Raw genomic sequence first — 22836 nt, forward strand, 5'->3', positions numbered from 1 at the left:
TTTTTTAGATTTTCTTTTACACTTATAATTGCCTTTTTTTGTGTGTGTTTCTTTCTCCTCGTGTCACGGACGTGATTAATCCCTAATCGAGGAGTACTTAGCACTGACAGCTCGTGTTAACTACTACTACCACCCGAGACGAAGCTATTTAAAACGGGTCGTCGTCGTCGACGAAGCTGCCGGCCGGTCGCCATCGATCATCACGAGATCCCCTTCCAAAATCTCCCCCTCCGGGAAGCACCCGCGCGCCGCCGTCCACCCTCGCCGATCGCCACGTGTCGCGATCGGAGCCGTCCACCCCTCGTTCGCCAACACGTGTGCCCGCGCGCTCTATAAGTGGCTCGCCTTCCAAATTTCGCCGCGCTTCTTCTTCTTCTTCTTCTCTCCATCGCTTTGGGTAATTTTGGATGCCAATCTGTGCTGCTGCTGCCGCCGCTGATCGGTTGGGGATGATGACGACGACGCCGTTGCCGCCGCACGAGGGGGGCGGCAGCGGCAGGCCGCCGCGCCGGCGGATGCTGGCGCTGCCGGCGGTGTGCCCCTGCGAGGGTATCTCCCCCGGGACGCTGCTGGCGTCGCTCGCCACGCTGGCGGACGACGTCGCGGCCGGGTGCGGCGACGTGGCTGCGCTCCCGGCGCTCCGGGGCGCCGCCGGCGTGGCTGTGCGCGTCGCCGGGTTGCTAAGGGAGTTCCTCGAGGAGGTCCGGTGGGCGGCGGCGCTCCTGCCGGGAGGCTCCGTGCTCGGGATGTCCGAGCTGCACGTGGCGCTGCAGAAGATGCGGTTCTTGCTGGAGGATTGTGGGAGGCAGGGGGCGCGGATGTGGGTGCTGATGAACGCGGAGGCGGTGGCGTCGGAGCTGCGGGTGGTGCTCGGCTCCGTGGCGACGGCGATGGACGTGCTGCCCGCCGGCGTGGTCGCGGCGTCCGAAGACGCCAGGGAGCTCGCCGCGCTGGTGTCGCGGCAGGCGTGGCGCGCGGCGGTGCAGCCGGACGAGGAGGACGGCCGCGCGGCGAGGAGCGTGAGGTCGATGCTCGCGCGGTTCGTGAGCGGCGCCACGCCGGACGCTGAGGACGCGAGGCTGGTGCTCGGCCGCGTCGGCATCGCCAGCTGGTGGGACTGCTCCCAGGAGGTGGCCTTACTGGAGGCCGAGATGCTCGAGCGGCTGGAGGCCGGCGGCGAGAATGACAACGACCTCGTCCTCATCAGTGGCCTCATGGCGTTCTTGCTCTACTGCCGCGTCGTCTTGTTCGACCGCATTGATGACAGCAAGGCCGACGAGCCGGCGCCGGCGTCGGCTTCGGCGTCGAGGCTGGCGAGCTACTTGACGCGAATCAACCCGGAGGCGCTGCAATGCCCGATCACCCTGGAGCTGATGACTGATCCGGTGACATTGGCCACCGGCCAGACCTACGACCGCCCATCCATCAGGCGGTGGGTCAAGAACGGGTGCCGGACGTGCCCCGTCACCGGCGAGAAGCTCCGCAGGGCCGACGTCGTGCCGAACGTCGCGGTACGAGGGATCGTCGAGCAGCTGCTGCTCAGCAACGGCGTCTCGCTGCACGAGCCGAGCAGCAGGCACCGGTGCGCGGTCGACAAGACGGCCTCGCCATTCGGCGCAGCGGCGGCCGGCGGCGTGCGCCTTGCCGTGGCGTTCCTCGTATCCAAGCTCTGCCGGGGCGCGCCGGAGGAGCAGAAGAAGGCGATGTACGAGGTCCGGAAGCTGTCGAAGCGCAACGTGTTCTACCGGGCGTGCCTCGTGGACGCCGGCGCGGTGCCGTGGCTGCTTCACCTCCTCTCCTCCCCGGACGCCTCCGTGCAGGACAATGCCGTGGCTGGCCTCCTAAACCTCTCGAAGCACCCCGACGGCCGGAGGGCGCTCGTCGACGCCGGTGGGCTTGGCCTCATCGTCGACGCCGTGAACGTGGCCGCCAAGGTCGAGGCGCAGCAGAACGCGGCGGCGATCCTCTTCTACCTTTCGTCGAACGCCGACTACTGCGACGAGATCAGCCGCATCCCGGAGGCGATCCCGACGCTGGTGCACCTGATGCGGGAGGGCGCGTACCGCGGCCGGAAGAACGCGCTCGTGAGCCTCTACGGCGTGCTCCAGAGCGGCGCGAGCAGCCACGGGAAGGCGGTGTCCGCCGGCGCCGTGGCGGCGCTCGCAGCCCTGCTGTCAAGCGACCGCGACGACCTCGTGAACGACGCCGTCGCGCTGCTGGCGAGGCTCGCCGAGCAGCCCGTCGGCGCGGCTGCCGTCCTGTCCAGCTCGGCGCTCGTCACGCGCCTCGTCGACTTCCTCGGCGCGTCGGCGTCGCGGTCGGCCAAGGACCACTGCGCGACGCTGCTGGCCTCGCTGTGCCGGCACGGCGGCGACGCGGTGGCCGCCCTGCTGGGGAAGACGCCGGGGCTGATGCCGTCGCTGTACGCGCTGATCGCCGACGGCGGACCACAGGGGAGCAAGAAGGCGAGGTGGCTTGTCAACGAAATCCACCGCCACTACGAGCAGCGCCAGCCGCCGGTGGCGCCGCCGCCGGCCGGTGACCGTGTCATTCGAGTATAGTACACGAAACACTTTTTTTTTGCTTTTGAGAAACGTACAGTACACGAGCTTTGTATTATACGGTGTACATTTGAATTTGTATTTTTCTTTCAGATGTAAATGTTTTTTTTTCTGTCCTGGCTTGAATTTTTGAAGAGCAAGGATGGAATTTGATTTTCACTCTACCGTGGTACATGTATTTATGAATGTATAGCTGTACATACAAAATGTATAATTGTACGAGTGATAAGTGGTTTGCAACTTTGTATTTCCTTTTCTCCGTTAAAGGAACCCTTCCGAACGCATAAATTTTACGCGATTTTTATAGGAAACTATTTAATTCTACAATTTTCACAGGAAACAGTTTAGCTTGTCTAAATTTTTTCCATAAAATTCTTCTAAACCGAGTAGTCCTCTTCACATAAGACAGTATTAAGCAACCAATTAAGGATGCCTTGCACGTTGCTGAGGCTTTCTCCGGGAAAAAAATGTTGATTAGTTATTGTAATACAATTTGATATTGTACCTTGCTTGGTTGATTTGTATAGGATTGTTCTTGCTTGTGGTGTACATTTCTGAAGGCGTAAGCGAAGCAACCTCTGCTTTGAAGCAGCAAAAGGATGTTCGCTCGATGGATCGTATTCTCGATTCTGCAGTTCGTGTACCGCTTGCAAATTACAATGATGCACTAATGTTTTCTCAAGAAAGGCCAGCATTTGGAAAATGTTCTTTTTACGAAATATTTATAAATAAAAAATAATTTATAAATAAAACTTTTATACACATGTTGACCAACGTAAAGACAGCAAAATAAACTGAGGTTGCTAGTGAATTACTCTCTGCGGTCCAAAATATCTATTGCTTAGGGCAAGATTTGATTGAACTTTTAAATTTTTTATAATTGATAATTTCTTAAATGCTTAGTTTAAATAATATAAATGATACACATATATTCTTCTCAAAAAGTATTATGACGTTATCTCTTATTAGATTTTGTAAATGTATTATAATTTCGAGTGGAGGCATTTTAAAAGTTTGGTAAAATATTATACAAAACAAAAAAAATTCCATGTTAGCCCGTCTAGCTCAGTCGGCAGAGCGCAAGGCTCTTAACCTTGTGGCCGTGGATAGAGATGACAACGGAGACCCGCGACCCGAGATCCGATGGGTATTTACTTTATTAGGGTATGGGTATGAGCTACATATATTACCCGTGGGTAACTAATTCGGAAAATACTTTCACCCGATAGGTACGCAGGTATGAAAACGTTTTTAGGACCCCATACCCGTTTACACATGGGTAATAAATACCCGTAAGTTTAAATGCATGTCATGGCCTAATATCAAATTAGCCTAGCCTAATTAACCAAAACCATAGGTATTTAAATCATCCATATCTTTTCCACCACACTATATAAATGTGTGATGTTCTAAGTATCGTCTATGCAATATACAATATAGAAACCGTGATATTTAGATTGTTTTAAACTTTTGCGAGTATATGGGTGACCCGACGGATAAGGTTTACCCAAACGGGTATGGGTATAGGGAAATTTTCTTATCCGTGACGGGTATAGGTATTTTAATGGTACAAAATTTTACTAGTGGATATGTGTATGGGATAGCAATATCCGATGGGTATTTACCTGTTGCCATTCCTAGTCGTGGGTTCGAGCCCCACGGTGGGCGCTTACTTTATCCTTTTTTTTGTTTTCCATTTAAAATTGTGGATTAGGCAAATTTGGGTTCAGTTTACCTTCCTTCGGTTCTGAGTTCAGGAAATTTTGGTTTGTGGATTCAGGCAAATTTGGGTTGAGTTTAGCTTCATTCGGTTCTGAATTCAGGAAATTTTGGTTTGAGCTTTGAAGGTAGGAACCGTCCGCAGCGCAAGCACTGAATTCAGTTTGACTTGTTTTTGTACAGTGCTGGCTAAGCTATCCCTTCTGCACTTCTGCAGTAGTAGTGTCGATCACTAGTAATTCTGCTCCCTCTGTTAGGGAGCAGGATTTGAAAAGCGAATCTTTCAAAATTCCGGAGATTAATTAACTCACCCTTGATTCACACATGCACCTATATCTTTTTACTTATACATGTGCTTGTAAGCAAAAATTTAAATTTTAACCTTAAATTTAGAGTTGATTTTGAGTTATTTTTACCGAAATTTATTTTTTAGCCTTAGATTTAGATTGATAAGAATATGCATATAAAAGTTTTATTCACAAATTATTTTTTATTTGCAAATATGTTGTTCAATTTTTTTTTCTATGTGAAAGCCAAACAATCACCCCAATAGAAATTTACGTTCATATAAAGCGTTCGAAACCCAAGGATCATGGCCCTTTTATTTGAAATTTCTATTAAATAGACAATACTAAATAGATTTTAGAGGAAAGTTAGTGAGAACTCCAACATTTTCAACAAATTTCGTCAAGTCCATCTTTTTTATTCGATTCCTGTAATTTTTAATTTTTATGCTTTATTTTGTATTTTACAATTCTCTATTTTACAATTATTCACAACCGTGTGTTTTTATATTCATCTGTTTTTCAATACTACATTTCAAAAGAGCCATAAAGTAAACAATCTATAAATGCTTAAATTTTACGACAGACCCTCATCTCACACTGCACTTTTCGGGAACTAAAAAATTCCATCTAAAGTCACTTTTCATCTTTTCGCTTCTTCTTATACTTATAAGCTAAAATTTAAATTTTTAACTTTAAATTTAAAGTTAATTTTGGAGTTTTCACCAAAATTTATTTTTCAACGTTGGCTTTAGATCGCTAAGAATACGTATATAAAAGTTGTATTTATAAATTATTTTTTATTTATAAATATACTGTTTGGCTTTTTACCTGCATCACCCCATTTTTCTTCTTCCAATCAAAGAATCTTAGTAAAATTTAAGAAGGACAACGTGGAGTACTGCATGCTTGGTCTTTTTATCCCTGTCTGTCTGTATGTGATCGAGACAGTGAGAACAGATTGATGAGATAACATATCAGATGTGCCCTGTTGTTTAATTTCTTGATTAGTTGATTAGTTCATCTAAACCCAACACCAACGATCTAAAGAAACACAAGCCGGCCGGCTTCTGCCGCGAAGCATCCCTTGAAAGCAGAGTTCCATTTTTCATTTTCGGGTGGTCGTGTGTGTTCCATTTCGACGAATCTTTGCAAAAGACTTTGAACAAAAGGGCGTGAAAAAAATAGGCAATAATTTATATGTAGATGCTTCCGTGTGCTTGCGTTTGTGTTCATTTCTCTGAAAAAAAAATGAAATGAAAATCCTGCTTGATATATGACCGGTGATTTAAATGCTCGAATGATTTCATGGTGGGTGAGTGCTCGTTGGAACATCAACGTCCTTGCTTATAGCATTTTTCTGGTGGAAAATGTGGGTATTTTGTAATGGTACACGTCAAATTAATTCAATTATAATCGGATCATCCGTCCTTTCTCACCAGATGAGATCTTCAAACTTTGACATGTTTGTCTTCTTTTTAAAAATCAAAAATATATTAAAAAATGCCATATTATTGAAGTGTATTGCATCTTAAATTTAAGCATGAAATATTCATGAATCATGGTTAAACCATTTGAAAGTTATTAATTGTCCAAGAGAAACAGTGATAATAAGTTCTATCAGTTATTTGAAAACAGAGGAAGTAATTCAAAGGGATTTTAAATTGCAAAGTTTGTTTTTTTTAAGAATAGTTTTAAGTGAATTCTTTGTTCGTATTTGCCGGTACATGCAACTCCATATTTAGGACTCAGGAGTATTAGCATTAAGACAGAAGTTTGCATGTTCGGTTGGCATGTCATTTCTTGTCGTCAGAAATTACATTTATATGGAAGAGCATGCTTGCTACAGTTGTACTCGAATAGGAGGTGAATTTATTAAATCCACCTGAGAATTTATTAAATCGTGATTATCTGCATGCTTTGATCCCTAAGAACCAGAAGTTAATTCTACAACTGGTATAAGGATGGTATTTGTCGTTTTGATCGCTCAGACCTGGCTTTAGAATTATAAAAATTATTTCTTTATCAAATTTTTAAACACAGAAGAAAATGCCTCTAAGTCTCATCCGGTCTGATAAATTCTTTTATCGTGCAATACAATACTAGGGATAAATATAAATTTTATGTCCATGCTCGTACTATTCGTAACAAATCGATTATGATGTTTTCAGAACAAATCGATTATGCAGATGCGTTTGCACAATAAACTTATTTTAGAGATATAATAAAATTGAACTAACGTATATGACTATTCTGCAGCATGAAGGTACATAAAAGAGTACTACCTCCGATTCGTATTGTAAGACTTTTTTATCTTGTCTAAATTCATCAATTAATGAATGTATATAATTTATATATATATTTAGATTTATTAACATTCATATGAATCTATAGAAAGTCTTATATTATAAAATGGAGGGAGCAGTTAGTAAAAATGTACTCCCTCCGTTTCGCAATATAAGAATTTCTAGCATTGCCTAGATTCATATGAATACTAATGAATCTAGACACGTATATAAATTATATACATTAATCAATGAATGAATTTAGACAAGACTAGAAAGTCTTACGATTTGAAACTCTATACGATATGAAACGGAGGTAGTAGGACATATAGAGTTGGTGGATATCAGATTGAGTGACACCACGTTGCCTTAGAATATCATTGTTAATCTAGCCCAGTTTCAAGAAAATATTTCTAAAAAAACATAAAAATAAATAGTCTTCGAAAGCAGGCAGGGACCTAAGCCGGGAATTTGCTCTGCTAAACAGGCCCTAATTCCTAACGCTAATGGGCTGGGTTAGCAAGGAACGTTTTGCGAGGCCCACATAATGACATATCTCCCTTTCCTTAGAGAAGAGGAATGGCATATCTCATCCACATTTTCCCTTTGATTTGGGTTAATACAAAACTAGATGCGCATTCTAGTAGATCATCTAAATTTAATTATCCATATTGCTATTTGAATGATCATCTAAAATATATTCAATTCATATTAGTTATTACTCTAACACAACATCTATATTATATCATCTATATATACTTTATTAATATTTTACAATCATATCTGCTTATGTTATTATTGTACCATTCTCTTGAGATTGGTCGTTAAGATATGAACTAAGGAGAGGGAAAATTTAAATATGGAGTATCTCTTTCTAATATGAACGATACTATATTTTTTTGAGGATATAATGAAGTATCTGCTGAAGGAATATTTTTTCCTCACGTGCTCTATTTTCAAAATGGGGAATGGAATGAATGCTCTATTTCAAAATAGGAAATGGAATGAAGTATCTAGTGGGATGCCTTAGGCCCTGAATTAAACTGAAAGAGAGACGTGCACACACACCCAAAAAAAAAAGGGAGAGAACTCCATCAAACTATTTGTGCATATTTCACAATAGGGTAGCAGTTATTTTGTGTGCTATCTTTACCCCTTGTTTTATACTGTGTTAACACACTGCAGTTCTCGTTTTGGGCTGAACAATAAAGATAATCAACAAGCTAACAACCTAAGCCTAATGGCATAATCCACCACAACGGCTGATAAACCAAAGGTTCTATAAACCACAACAAAAGTACATGATGACCCAAATGATTAAGACGCCAATTTGTAGCTTGCAAGCAAGATAATCTCTTAGCTGCTCTGACGTTTAGGCAATAGCTAGGCTGTGTTCGAGGGAGAGGGCTGGGAAATTCTCCTCCGGACACGGAAAATAGAGTGATGTATTAGTATACGATTGATTAAGTATTAGATAAAATCTTAAAAATATATTATTATAATTTTTAAACCAACTTTGTATAAAAGTTTTAACAGAAAACATGCAGTGAAAGAAGAATAAACCAAAAAAACCAAAAATTTATTATTTCCCGTTTCATATTGTCAGACATTTTGATTTTTTTAAGAGAAGTCATGGCTCGTTAAGTTTGACTAAGTTTATTGAAAATTGTAGCAACATTTTCAGCAGAAAGTAACTATACTATAAAAATATACCCAATATTCTAATTAATGAAACTAGTTTGGTGTTAAAGATGCTGCTATATTTTCGATAAACTTGGTTAAATTTAAAGTATTTTGACTTTTGAGAAAAAAATCAAAACATCTCCTAGTATATAACGTAGGGAGTATTATATCATGACTAGCTTAAATTCTAATGCTGAAAAAACACCAAAATCAGATTTAAACTAATTTTAAAATTTAAAATTTATCAGTGTTATAAGCTAACAAGTAGCTAGACGGCAGAGTCCATTGGCTAGCTAGCTAGCTCAATTAGAGGCCTCTTCCAAACTAATCTTATGACTTGCTAAACCTGCAGTCACGTTCGGTGTACGTACGCTGATTGAAATGCAAGCTGCCTTTGCTCAGCATTTCATACAAGCGTTGACGACCTTTAATTTTTGTTCACAGCCTTGTTACTCCTCCTACTCTTAATTAAGCACCCAACGACAGCAATCACTATTCACTAATGATATTTTTTCTTGATCATGTGTGAGCTAAACCACGCCACCTGTATCATTTGGTCTCTGTCTGAAATATTCCTGTCACCAAGATTAATAGGAGTTCAGAGTTTACGTGTAAGCTTTATATATGGCTTTTCCTTGACAAGAACACCAAACAATTTTCCGGTTTGCAACGAAAAGGCATGCACCTAAGCATTACTTGCTCGATCCCTATGGTGTTTTTTTTATGAGACATTTTTGTTTTAAGATGTTGACCAACAATTAGTCAAATTCATGCAAATATGCAATGCTTAAGGTTCTATCAGTATATTCATTCATTTTCTTGACATGCTTTTCCAAAATGTTAACATTATATCAACTAGTACAAGAATGTGTTTTTATATATAAGAAATAAATGTAAAGGTTAAGTTTAAAGACTTTTGGCACGAATACATCTTTTACAGTAGAAATCAATGGAGGTACTCCCTCCAGTTCTTAATAGTTGATATCATTTATTTTAGATACATTTAATGGTTTGGCTTATTAAAAAACTTACGTAATTACCATTTATTTTATTGTGACTTAATTCATTATTAAATGTACTTCAAGCATAACTTATATATTATTTGTTTTGCACAATTTTTTTGAACAAGATGAATGATCAAACGTGTACTAAAATATCAAAGTTATCATCCATTAACAACAAGAGTTATATTATTTATTTATTATTACCCCTTATACATATTTCATAGTACAAATCAATAGAGGTATTATCTATAACTACACTGTTCTTATATGATGACCTAAATACATATAGTCAAATTAACCTTAAAAGTTAAATTCATATCAGACGCAAAATATCAATATTTAAAATGTAAAAAATATTAGCAGATTTTCATTAAAGACAATCTCATAGATCATAGCTTTTATATATCTACATCAAATATATAGTTTCAAAAGCAACGATAAACATATGCATCGGAGGCTCCGTGATTGTCCAACAGGTACAAACTCCGTTCCAAAATACTCTTTTCGTTTCATCTCTAGGACGTTTTAATTAATCCTAAATTTATCAATATATATTGTTTATATATATATATATATATATATATATATATATATATATATATATATGTCTAGATTCATTAACATCCATATGAATTTGAACAATGCTAGAAAATCTTACGACATTATAAAACAGATGTAGTATAATAATTTATCAATTCTTTAGAAAATTAAGGTATAGAAAAAATCTCATTTAATCACTCTCTAGTGGTTAAAATTTGAATTTTAAACCGCTTAGAGACTCTTGTCAAACATCAATTATATAAATTATTATGTATTGAAATTAGTGTTTAGAATGTTCATTTTTTGGGGTACATAAAAAGAACTGTGGACTGCGCGCGGTAGTACTCACTTGTGTCTAGGGTTCTCGTTACCGCGGTAACCCAGTTGTCCGCGAGGGAGCGGCACGGTAAAGCGACGGTAACCGTTAATGAATTTGAACCAAATTTGAAAATTTTGATACAATTTGAAAACAAATATACATGTGGTAGAGTTGATTTTGTAGTAAACATTGGTGCGATAAATACATAAAAAACGTAGATTTGGACGCAATAAAAAAATAAAAGTGAAAATTGGTTCAGAAAATAGTAAAATTGGGCCCACAAGACCCAAACTAGGGGAGGGGGACCAATAGTTGTGTCCCCCTCGGCCGGACAGTGCAGCCACGGGGGAAAGGGTCGGCCACGCAGCAAGGAGAGGAGAGGAGGGCGACGCCGGCAGCAATGCCGCCAGATCCGCCGTCCCCGCCATCGGATTAGCGCAAACCGCGCGGGATGGCGTGGCGCGGTTACCGCCGAGGAGGAGCGACGCTCAGTTACCACGGCGGGAAGGGCGGTAACCGCGTAAGAATACGCCAGCGCCACGCGGTAAGCTTCGGTTACCTCGATGCTCTGATTTTTTCCTAGCTAGATTGTGCTGCGGTAACCGTATGATATTGGGCGATTTTTTGATGATTCACATGGTTTAAGCTTCAAATCCGGCAGTTTGCAGTGGTAGAAGTATACGTAGTTGATAGTGTAGTTATCGTGCAGTAACCGTGCGGTTGCCGAGTTTACTGGTAAAATTTAAATTTAAATTTTTTATTTTTAAATTCATCGCTGTTTTTTGGCATCCACGATTACCGTGCGATAACCGTGCTACCGTGGCACGGACGGCAAAAACGGTAAGTTGAACCCTGCTTGTGTCTAGGTCAGCTCATGCAATTATTCCAATCTTTCGAGTATCATACTATCATTGATGATCCACTTTTATATCGTGTATGAATTACATGGCACCTTCAAAACATACAATTTGAAGAACACAACTTACGACAAAATACGTACTTAATCGCACATATAATCATAATTAATAATAATTAACATATAGTAACAGTGTTTAAGCAAGGACGCAGAGGCGATCGAGGAGTCGACGATGATCTCAACGGCCGATCGGCGGCGGCGACGACGACACGTTCATGGTGTTCATGCATGCATCCATGCCATTGCGCACGGTGCACATGTCCATCAGCTCCAGATCCAGGCGGTCCAGCCGCCGAGCTGCGCCTCCTCGTCGCCGGCGGCGTGGTGCACCACCCCGGCGGTGGCGCCGAACATGGCGGCGTCGCCGGGGAGGCCGAAGCTGCAGCCCTCGTCGCTGACCGCGCCGCCGTCCTCCTCCTCCGACGAGAGAGCGTACTGGCGCCCGTACGCCGACGCGGCGGCGGCGGCAAAGTAGGCCGACTCGCAGCTGAGGTCGTTGGAGCCCTCGGCGACGTCGAAGACCACCGCCGCCGCCACGCCGCCGCCGCCGACGTCGTTGTCGTTGGTGGTGGCGCCGCTGCTGAGGAGATCATCTTTGAGCTGCTGCTGATGGGCGGCCAGCGGCGCCGCCAACGCGTCGTCGACGGTGGCGCCGCCGCAGCCTGTGGCTGACGCGGCCTCCGTGTGCTCGTCCGGCTGGTCGACCTCCTGCGCCGCGGTGGTGATGGTCGCTGACGACGGCGACATCTCCTTGTCTTGAAGCTTCTCGGTTAGTGAGATTACCTGTGGCCGTAAGCATTATTATCAGCGCTGATTCAGAAAATTTGATACGCAAATACTGTTCAAAATATTTATTTTTAAAAAATGAGACGTTAGATTAATTCTGAATATCACTTCAAGAAAATCATATACGTTGATATATGTATAATTATTGTACTAGAAAAATAATGGTGTAAATTGTTTTTTTTTTGAGACAATGTACTTGTCCTTCCAAAACCATAAGTACCGTATCTATTTCGTTTCAAAATATAAGCATATATAATATATAAGTCGTTTACGAGATACTAAGGTGTGGTTAAAAGATTTACTTTTAGTTTATGGTGGTCGGTGTTTGAATTTTAGGACCGATTACATTCTGTTTAAAAGCAGATGATTGGCTCAGGAATCGAATGATTGAAATTATAAGAATAAGTACAGAAATACTTATACTACGAAACAAATTTTAAATTCTATAAATACTTTTACTTCCATTTTAAAACGAAGGGTGCATTTGCAAACCGGAGGGTGTCATGTTCTACGTGTATTAAGCAGTTTAATAACAGGTTTTGCCGAAGACTTTTCGGGACCCGATAATGCTTACGCTGCACCCCAAAACGTGAGCACATATGCTGATCACTTCGCCGGCATCGCTGTCTGAATCCGATCCACCGGCCGGGTTACATGCATGCATGTGTGGGTGAGTGATCTAGCCTCAAGATTAATTTGTGATGTCTAATCCAAGACACAGCATGTGACACAAAAACTGATTTGTGATGCACCTGATGAAGCATTTACTACCTCTCGTCTCCTAAACGTGACGCCGTTGATTTTTTTATACACGTTTAGCTATTCGTCTTATTTAAATTTTTTTTCAAATATATAAAGCTATATATATGCATAAAATTATATTGAACAATAAATGAAATGATATAAAAATAATTAATAGTTATATATTTTTTTAATAAGACGAATAGTTAAACGTATATAAAAAAGTCAACCGCGTTAAACATTTAGGGATGGAATGAGTATAGCTAGATCTACCCACCAGAATACGAGAAACTAAAATATGTAGATAGAAGGTGGATCACTAGTTCACTACTCATGTTAATTACTAGTAATGGTGAGCTGTATAACTAACATTTTTTTACTATTTTCATCGTTAATGCTTTGATTATTTTTTCTTTTGCGAAAAATGCTTTGATTATTAGTGTCGTTGGTTTTTATTTTTTCTATGATCAGGCAATACTGCAAGTGTAGGTAAATTCATTTTTACTGTTTTTCTTGTAAAAGGAGAGCCGGCAATTTTATCAGTCGTCTTTAAAGATCAGCAAAGTCTCATGATCAAACAAATAGAAAGTCTACAATAAACCCACCAAACTGTAGCTATGTTCGTAATCATAGTGCGCACATATTTGGCTTTGGATTCACTTTGGGACTAAAATCACAGCCTTGATAGGGGCACATAATTTTACTAAATATAAAGAGTTGTGACTAATCTTTTCATTCTATTTCAGTATTTCACAACATAATACTCTGTTCAAAACTAGATGACGTCCTAGAACATGTGCCGTCAAATATCAACATTTTATCATTAGTAGATAATCATTAAAACTACTTCCATACAATTATATTTCAATATTGCATTTCTATGAATATATGATACGAAAAAGAATGATCATTGATCTAATTTCGCTTCTATAATATGAGTCTTTTGGTCCAACCAGTTTTAATTTGAGTTTTGATTAATGATCAACTATTTAACCACCCTTGAGATTACAGGTGCCCAAGACCCAACTTAATACTACTGGATATATATAGCAAGAACACTCCAGTTTGCAGGGTTATTTGCCAGTTGGTTGCTGATCCAACAGTATGACACAGCTAACAGAATCAAGTTTCCCTCTAACAACATGTTAGGTGGGTTTATTGTAATTTTTCTGGATTTTATACATGATACTACCTTGCTTGCTGATATTAAACGATGCCAATCTTAACCAACTGTTCACCTCGTTGGGAAAAATAAAAACATGAATGGTTACACCTTATTTTAAGATAAAATTCTCTAAAATTATGATGTTTTCTGTCCTTCCTATGAAGCAAATACCGTGCTCTAGGTTTTCTTTTTGACAACTCTCTATGTTAAACTATTAATTTCTGATTCTATATAGATGATGTTTTACCATAATCCATACATGCAACTAAACTACAGTAATATACTAATATGAACAAAAGTACTTTTTTTTCCAAAAAAAAAATGAACTAAGGCCATGTTTAGTTCCCAAAAATTTTTATCAAAAAATATCACATCGAATCTTTGTACACCTAAATAGAGCATTAAACATAAATGAAATGAAAAACTAATTGCACAATTATATGAGAAATCGTGAGACAATCTTTTAAGCCTAATTAGTCCATGATTAGCCATAAGTGCTACAGTAACCTACATACGGTAATGATGGATTAATTAGACTCAAAAAATTCGTCTCGCGGTTCTAGGCAAGCCGTGAAATTCGTTTTTTCATTTGTGTCCGAAAACTCATTCCGACATCCGATCAAACGTTTGATTTGACACCAAAATTTTTTTATTTTCCCAACTAAACACCCCCTAAGAGAAAAGAAACTATGCCTAGCTTGCATACATAGATATTCTGAACCAGAGAAAGCATGTGAATTCACGTGATTACACGTATTGACAGAAAAACAATCTCACATTTAGTCGTCAGGTTATAGCATTAAAAAAAAAGAGATAAATATGCATGTGCTGGTTAGATTAGGGGGTGTTTAGGCTTTGGGAGACGAGCATAAAAATGTTCATTAGATTCCTAACCACTGATGAGATTGATACTAATAAAAACGCATCGAGTAGTGGGTCGCCGCTGATGGCTATCCAATCAAAGGCGCCAAAAGTGGAATCTTTATTTCACAAGTGCGGTGTGTGTTTTTGGAAGGAGGCATATTTACAACCAGGTCCCCGAAATTCCACAAATTTGAATCGTGATGCTTGGTGTTTTTGCAGTTAAGCCCCCAAACTTGTTCGAATTTTAGAAGAGTGGTCCTTCGATGTGCTTGCTGGTTGATTGAGATTTGAGAAGGTAGAAATGGTGGGAGAATTTTGGTAGTACCTGCGCGCGGAGGCGGTCGTTGTCGGAGAGGAGGACCTGGTGGTCGGCCGCGAGGGCGTCGTAGGCGGCCTTGAGGCGGTCGAAGTCGTGCTCGAGCTGCTTGGTCTTCCACCGGGCGCGGCGGTTCTGGAACCAGACGGCGACCTGCCGGGGGGCCATGCCGAGCCGCCGCGCCAGCTCGGTCTTCCGCTCCGGCTCCAGCTTGTTCTCCTCCTCGAAGCTCCGCTCCAGCATCTGCACCTGCTCCGCCGTCAGCCGCCGCTTCTTCTCGGGGGCCTGCTCGTCGTAGTACTCCTCCTCCAGGAGCTCCTCGTGCGTCGTGAAGAAGGGCCGCTTCCCCACCGCCGCCGTCCCCCGCGCGTCCTCCACCCCCAGCACCGCCGTCGGCACGCCTGCGTCAAGCCACCGCTCGTCACCGGAGCCGACGACGACGACGACATAGCTAGGGATCGGCACAGATCTCTGTTTACCTCGGAAGAAGCCGCCGCTGTTGGCGCTGCCGCCACCGCCGAAGAGCAGCATCTGCGCGCCGCCGCCCGCCCGCCGCGCCACGCCGGAGTCGAACACGACGCGGCCGGGATCCATGCTCTCCTCTTCCTCCTCCTGATCCCTTCCCAAGAAACCCAAGAAAACCCAAATCTCCAAGCTGCTCCTCTTCACGCACGCACGCGCGCAGCAGCAACCAGCAGCCGCGCCTCTGCCGCCGCCGGAGAAGGGCGTGGGCTTAGAAGGAGGAGGCGACCTTATGGCGGAAGAAGCTGGTGCTCCACAGCATGCGCGTCGACGTCTTCATGGGGTACAGCGAGAACCCCATGCCCGCCGCCGCTGGTGTCGAAGAGGGGAAAAAAAGAAGAGCACGAAAAAAAAACAAAGCTTTCTCCGGCGAGGTGCTCCTCCGGTGGCCGGGCGGCCCGGCCAGGGACCTGTATGCAAATACCAAAATTTCACAGGGACCCCAATGCGAAAACAGCAAGAAGTGGGCAGGTGATGGGAGAGGTGGCAGCAGATGCGAAATGTCCCTCTCTCTCTCTCTCTTTCTTTCTCTATTTTTTTTTTGATTTTTTTGGCTTCTGAAATTTTGTTGCTAAAGTTGAGGGCCAGTGAGGGGTTGGGTTTAAGTAGGCAAAAGAATGGTAGGATTTGACCAAATTGCCCCTGATTAAGAGGGAGTGATCTTGCCTCCTAACTGGGGGATTTGGGGCATTTTTAGTGTTAATTAATGTGGTTTATGTGGATCTAAAGGTGCCACTGATCCCAGATCTTGGACATGTGTTAGGTTTATAATCGAGGGCAACTATGTTGGATTAGCAAATACTGCCCCCCAGTAGCTTAATTTAAAAATGGAGTGATCTCAACATGATGAAGAAGAACAAAAAAAAAAGAAGAGAAAATATTAGTTGTGTGTACATACAGCCTAGCATGATAAAAGACCATGCGTATTTGTCTAGTGCATTGTTATTAATTAACTTGCAATATTTTTTTGACATATACCAGGTTGAAGATAATGGGCTTTCTTTTTCTGATTATGATACTAATTGGTGCTTTTATCAGCTTTGCAAAGTAAATCTAGGGACTTGGGCTGCATTCTTTTGCTACATATTTCTTAGATTTTATTCGGCTTTTGCGTGCACGTTTTTTCAAACTATCTTTTTTAAAAAAACTATATATAAAAATTCATCGTCTTATATTTATAGAGTAGATTTTTAACCTTTCATTGATTAATTTCATTATTTATATAATTAAATAGTTATCCCAAAAATTAGATAATATTTATGTTTTAGCAACGTAACTTTAGATATACATCATGTCACATGACAGGTGGGGCCCAACAAAAAGGATGCCAAGAAATTTCATCCTCACATTCCTAATCCCTTGAGCTGGCTCTCCTTCCTTTGCAATTTGTCATCTTTTGTCTGACTGATAATCTCTTTCCATGCACACAGTGACATCTGTTCACAGGAACAGTTCCTCAGCTATGATTTAGACTAATTGGTTCCTACATTGTTGGTTTATGAGATCCAGTAAATTTATATATTTTTGGTGTAGATGCAACTTTATAGACATTGCGGTAGGGATTGTAGGCTCCATCGTTTCTTTATATAATTATTTATAAGCTAAAATTTAAATTTTAAAAATTAACTTTAGACTTGATTTTATTTTTATAATGATTTATTTTACATCATTTGTTTTTAAGGCGAACATGGAACATGACATAAAAATTTTATCCATAAATTGTTTTTTAAAAGAAAACACAGTTTCGTTTTTTCATATAGAAGGGGAAACGATATGAGTACAGTGGACATCGTAAATCTGGGATGATGCATACGCACACCTCTTTTAAAAATCACCTTGTGCCGGATAATTTTTCTATTATGCAGTTAGGACCATTTCGTATATTTTTTTAGTACACATGACCTAATACACATCAGCTCTTTATACCAATGAACTTTCATCTACATGTAATCAATGTATTTGCTAAAAGGGAGGTTAGACATGGCTAAAAAGTTGTCCCGATGATATCCAAACCAAATTAAACAATAGTAAATTTACGTGGTATAACGTGAAAATATTGGTTAAATGTGATCCAAAGTGAAAATCATGTAATAAATCATGGACCAAAGTGCAATTCACTCTTATAAAACTTACATACACCCTCTCTATCAATGCCTTGATTTGAATTAAATCCAAAGAAAATGCAGATCAGCGGCTTGGCTCCTTGTGCGATGTTAGATTGTTAGGTCCCCGTGACCTAATTACACACCCTGATACTCATTTCTTGAAATGAATATCATATCCTGCTATTTTAATTGGCACATAGACGAGGAGAAAACTAGTTGCAGCAGCAAACAATTACAAAAATTGTCTGCCCATGCATGCTAATTAAGCCGGTAGCTAGCTAGCTAATTACCACCTACTGCCCTCGTTAATCTCGCATTAGCAGAGTAAACCAAAGCTGATTAAAAATCCTTGAAATTTGAGCACAAATTCGGGTCGCTTTCTTCCCAGTCGGCTGGTTACAGCGAATGAGCAGCGGCTTGCGTGCAGCCGCTAACCCTAGGCGCATTTGATTAATTTTCCGAAACGGCTAGGACACCCCCTGACGTCATCGGCACGCGCAGACAGCGACCTCGGCGCTGACGTGGACAAAAAGTTAGCAACTTTAAACTCGGGGTTTACAATTTTTTTTAATTTTCTTATAACAGGTACAGTAGCAGACTATAAGTCAGCTATAAGCCTATTTTAAGAAGATAAGATGGGAGAGAGAAGAGCAACGGACTACAGATTTATAGTCAGCTGCAGCACGAAGTCCAAGACACATGTGTCTATGACAGGTGGGACCAAATACTAACGGTATAGTATATGTTTATAAGTAACTATCGTATGAATTGGCTATTAAGTTGGCTGTAGACGATTTAGAGGCAGCAGTTGGCTATACTATTAAACTTGCTCTTAGAGAAGGTTATTTTTGCACCGTCTCTATATTCACTGGATATATGCAGCTACTTTTCTTAATTCGGGAAATTAGCCCCTCAAATAATCCAATCCAAAATTCATGCCCTTATGCTACTCAGGGCATTTCTAGCAGATCAGTTATCCCATTCTTTATTATGAAAATAGAGAATGAAGAGTAAAAATTGAGCTTAAGTAGAATATTCATCTCATCTTCTATTTTTAAATGTCATCTAGAAAAACCATATTTAGATGTTCTCCCTTATCCAAAGAGATATAGATGATATCATATATAAATAATTTGCTGAAGTACAAAGAGACATAAATGATGAAACTGTTTTAGATGATCATCTAAATAAAAATATAGATAATCAAATTTAGATAAGTTGTCGGGATGTTCTCATGTCAGTGTAACCACTAGGTTAACTTGTCTTTTTCACATTTTTTAACCTTACTTAATTGACTTTTTGTGCATGCAGGAGTAGGAGCACAAAATGACTGGTTCACAGTGAATGATAGTGAATTGTTTTTCTTTTTTGTCTTACCTCAGCTGATGATGGGTGTGTTGAAGAAAACCATGCTGCCCCTGGTATTTGGAGCCACCTGTATTTACTCTTTTCGAGATATATGTTTGAACATAAATAGGTTTGAGGTGATGAAATGGAATTATCCAAAATTATGGACGAGCATGTTGTTGAGTTGAAGTGACTTGTTGACTTATCTTGGCTTTGTTCCGGGCAAACACATCGAATGCATATAATTCAACAGAATGCAAGCATATGGGAAACCTAGATGCACTTTGTTTTGAGAAATTTGTATGATAAAAATATTAAACACAATATATGTGGTTATTTTCTTTTAATTATTTCGTTTGGGAAAACCTTTATTGCTCTATTAGGGTGTGATTATTTGGTTTTTCATGGAAAAAAGACAAATAACATATTTATAAATAAAACATTTACATACGTATCCTTAGCACTGTAAAAACGTTCGATAAAAATAAACTTGGGTGAAAAAACATTTAAATCAACTCTAAAGTTAAGATTGAAAATTTAAAATTTGGTTTATAAGCATAATCACAAGTGAATATACGAGGGGGCTAGGCTATCGTAATCATAAATAAGTACTTTTAAATATGAAAATAATAAATTCAATCTTATGGTAAAAAATTATAACATAATAGAGCAATCGTAGATTATAGCTTTATTGTAACAAAACAAAACACATATTATACTTTGATGCGGATGGAGTAAGATTTATACTCACACCTGGGACAAATATGTAGCGACTAATGAGGGGCCCGGTGTCCACACCCATCTCTACAAAAGTTTTTGTACGAGGTGATACGGCGTAACCATTCTCGGTTTCTATTTACTTAGGGCATCCTGATTTGACTTTTGGTTAGTTTTGTCGGCCAACATGAACCCAGTTGCCAAAGAAAAAAAGAAGCCAATTCGTTTTCGTGGCTCAGAGAGGATCTCCTACTCCTAGTTGGTGTTTTACTTCAGACTTTCAGTGATTGCGATGTAGAAAGTGTTCAGAGTTTGTAGTCATTTTTGGTGTTCAATCGGAGAAGCGTACAGTGTTGAAATAATGCGTGGTACGATGCATTGCTTAGCCAAGTTTTGTACTGTACGATCAGGGATTGTATTGTCCATGTCCTGAGAGCTCATGGGCTATGGCTCACATCTTTCTGCAAGTTCATTGCTGTGTCATGAACATGACAGAAGAGCAGGAATTCAGTTCTATCAAGTGGGAGATTTGTTTTAGTCCAACAAAAAGTAACAAAAAATACCTCGAGGTATCGGTATCTTGCGGTACCAAATCATTTCTGATCATTATCTCGAGGTACCGGTACCTCGATATACTTTTTGTTGGACTGGAGCAAATCTCCTCAAGTGGAGGCAGTTCAGTGTTCAACTGAGGCCCCGTTTAGTTCGCAAAAACATCACATCGAATTTTTTACACCTAAATGAAGCATTAAATATACATGAACATTAAAACTAATTACACGGTTATGCGGGAAATCGTGAGATAAATCTTTTAAGCCTAATTAGGACGTGATTAGCCATAAGTGCTACAGTAACCAACATGTACTAATGACGGATTAATTAGACTCAAAAGATTCGTCTCACGATTTCCAGACGAAATCTAAAATTTTTTTTATAATTAGAGTACGTTTAATACTTCAAATGGGTGTCCAAAAACTAAATTTAATGTTTTTGCAAAAACTTTTTACAAACTAAAGAAGCCCTGAGAGCAGACAAATGCTCTTCAGAATGTATTCTGCACAAGTACAGTTGTGTGGAGGCCTGGAGGGTGACATTTCTGCTAGGTAGTATTTTGCAGATATGACATGATATGATATTTGAGGATCAGAAAACGGTTTTAATTGCATTTTCTACATGCAGAAGGTAAAGGAATGATAACTAAGCCTTTTTTCTTTAGCTTTTGTTTGTAATAGCAGATAATGATGAATTATGTAGAAAATGAGCTGAAAATTTGTGAGTGGTCAAAACATAAATATAGTGAAATGCTTGCTGGATTTTTTTATGTTCAGAAAAAATCAGTATCCAGTGCAATTATTTAGGCTGAAAGCACAAATCTTTGTTTTCTTCTTGAATATTTTCCTCTACAGCTTTCGCAGTTGACAGAGATGTTTCTTGTTGGTGTCGATGAAAATAAATATGAAACAGAAGACCTAGATATTTCATTCTAATAAACAAAGTATAGATGAGATGGGTTAAACAATTAGGTGCACTACCTGAATACTTAGAAAAACAATCTTTCAACTACGTATGAGTGAATGAATGCGCATGCTTCCAAAGCTCCTAAATGGTGTGATTTTAGCAAAAACTTATGTATATAAAAATTTCTTACAATATATTTTTAAGATTATTTTTCAACTATGTAGTAATCAGTTCGGTCATTTACATCCTCAAATAGTTATCACAAATCATTCATCTATTTATTATCCCATTTCATTTAGCAGAAAAGAACACATAGTAAGATGCCATTTGCTAGCCTGTCTTGCCTGTGCCATGCTTTGGATGACATGAGGAATAGTTGTTGACACACAATAAAAGGAATGCAGCTTTAATAAATCAATCCCTTATCTTATATTCCACACTGTTGAAACCAAAGTACCCAAATGTCATGTCATGTCTTTAGCCAACCACATGTTCTTTCAAGATTGCAGCAGCGGCGGATTGATGATGCAGTCAAAAATATGATTCCACTGACTAAAAGGCTCCAATCCTTTTCTACCCTATCTTGATGACATTTTTATTTTGCTTACTGAAGAGAAGGCTACCTTTCTGTTCTTGGTAGAGAATCCTTTTCCAGCATTGCTGAATGCTTAACATCTGGGCAGGAGAAGGGGTTGGAGTTGAGAATTGCATTTTCCATATCAGGAGCAGATCTGACTTTGTCCAGTTGTGTGATGTACTAGATGAAAAAGAAAAAAATAAACAATAACAAATCTTTGGATCTAGAAGTGACAATTGCTTTGTTTGTTTAAGTTATCTGAACAGAGTATTTCTATTGGGTTGTTCAGTTGCCTGTCTGACCAAATGGCGCATTGCCACTGGACACAAGAGGGAAAAATGGCCAGGATAAACAAAAGAAAACAGGCTTGCTTTAAACAAATGTGATGGTGCTAGGAAAGAGCAGCACAATGTTCTGTTCTGTGATAATTGTTCAAAAAAAAAGTGTACTTACATGGGCTCAACAATGCAAATTTCAGGAGAACGGCATGTTCAACCTTGACAATCCAAGTCAATTTGAGCTGCAGCTGCATTATCAATTTATGATACCTGAGGCAACTTTGCCTCTAAAAAAGAATGGAATAGATAATAAATTGCGCCGTATTACTGGATATGAACGGCATGGAGGAGTGTCATGTAGGACACTACTTCTATCATTCTACGCATGTATTCTTGACTTAAAGGCTGGATTTTTATCAACAGTTTGCTGCCCATGAAAAACCATCTAAGCAATGCTGAAAACTATATAACTCTGTTGTTCTTATCCTGCAACTGTCTCATAATCTTCTATACATTGGAACCTGGATCATCAATAGACCTCCAGAATGTCAATAAAAGCTGACATGAAACATTATGGAAATAAAGTGTTCTAGAAAGAAAGGGATAGGCTGAATTCAATTCCATTATCCAAAAAAAAAGGTTCTTCCTC

The 22836-nt window shown here is 40.4% G+C and overlaps 2 protein-coding genes across 2 annotated transcripts; one reads left to right on the forward strand and one right to left on the reverse strand.

Annotated features, from left to right (window-relative positions):
* Window positions 1-500: 500 nt before the first annotated feature.
* LOC102719037 (U-box domain-containing protein 19) lies at window positions 501-2836 on the forward strand (the record flags this gene model as incomplete). Its single annotated transcript, XM_040527161.1, has 1 exon — window positions 501-2836. A coding segment is annotated over one exon (2061 nt), but the record flags the coding sequence as incomplete, so codon positions are not given.
* An 8415-nt stretch (window positions 2837-11251) lies between these two features.
* Window positions 11252-16267, reverse strand: LOC102705552 (homeobox-leucine zipper protein HOX5-like). The gene is made up of 3 exons (XM_006659335.3): window positions 15663-16267; window positions 15193-15584; window positions 11252-12094 (listed from the first exon to the last, which is right to left on the reverse strand). Exons 1-3 carry the CDS (start codon window positions 15775-15777, stop codon window positions 11576-11578), a joined length of 1026 nt encoding a protein of 341 aa, XP_006659398.2. The 5' UTR covers window positions 15778-16267; the 3' UTR covers window positions 11252-11575.
* Between the last annotated feature and the right edge of the window lie 6569 nt (window positions 16268-22836).

The sequence above is a fragment of the Oryza brachyantha genome, chromosome 8, assembly GCF_000231095.2.
Source record: "Oryza brachyantha chromosome 8, ObraRS2, whole genome shotgun sequence".
NCBI classification, from domain to species: Eukaryota; Viridiplantae; Streptophyta; class Magnoliopsida; order Poales; family Poaceae; genus Oryza; species Oryza brachyantha.

Excerpts from the sequence above, each read along its gene's own strand:
- LOC102705552 (XM_006659335.3), bottom strand. The coding sequence starts at position 15,777 with ATGGATCCCGGCCGCGTCGTGTTCGACTCCGGCGTGGCGCGGCGGGCG. Across the intron at positions 15,585-15,662 it reads CAGCGGCGGCTTCTTCCGAG|GCGTGCCGACGGCGGTGCTG; the intron begins GTAAACAGAGAT and ends GGCTTGACGCAG. Across the intron at positions 12,095-15,192 it reads ACGACCGCCTCCGCGCGCAG|GTAATCTCACTAACCGAGAA; the intron begins GTACTACCAAAA and ends TTACGGCCACAG.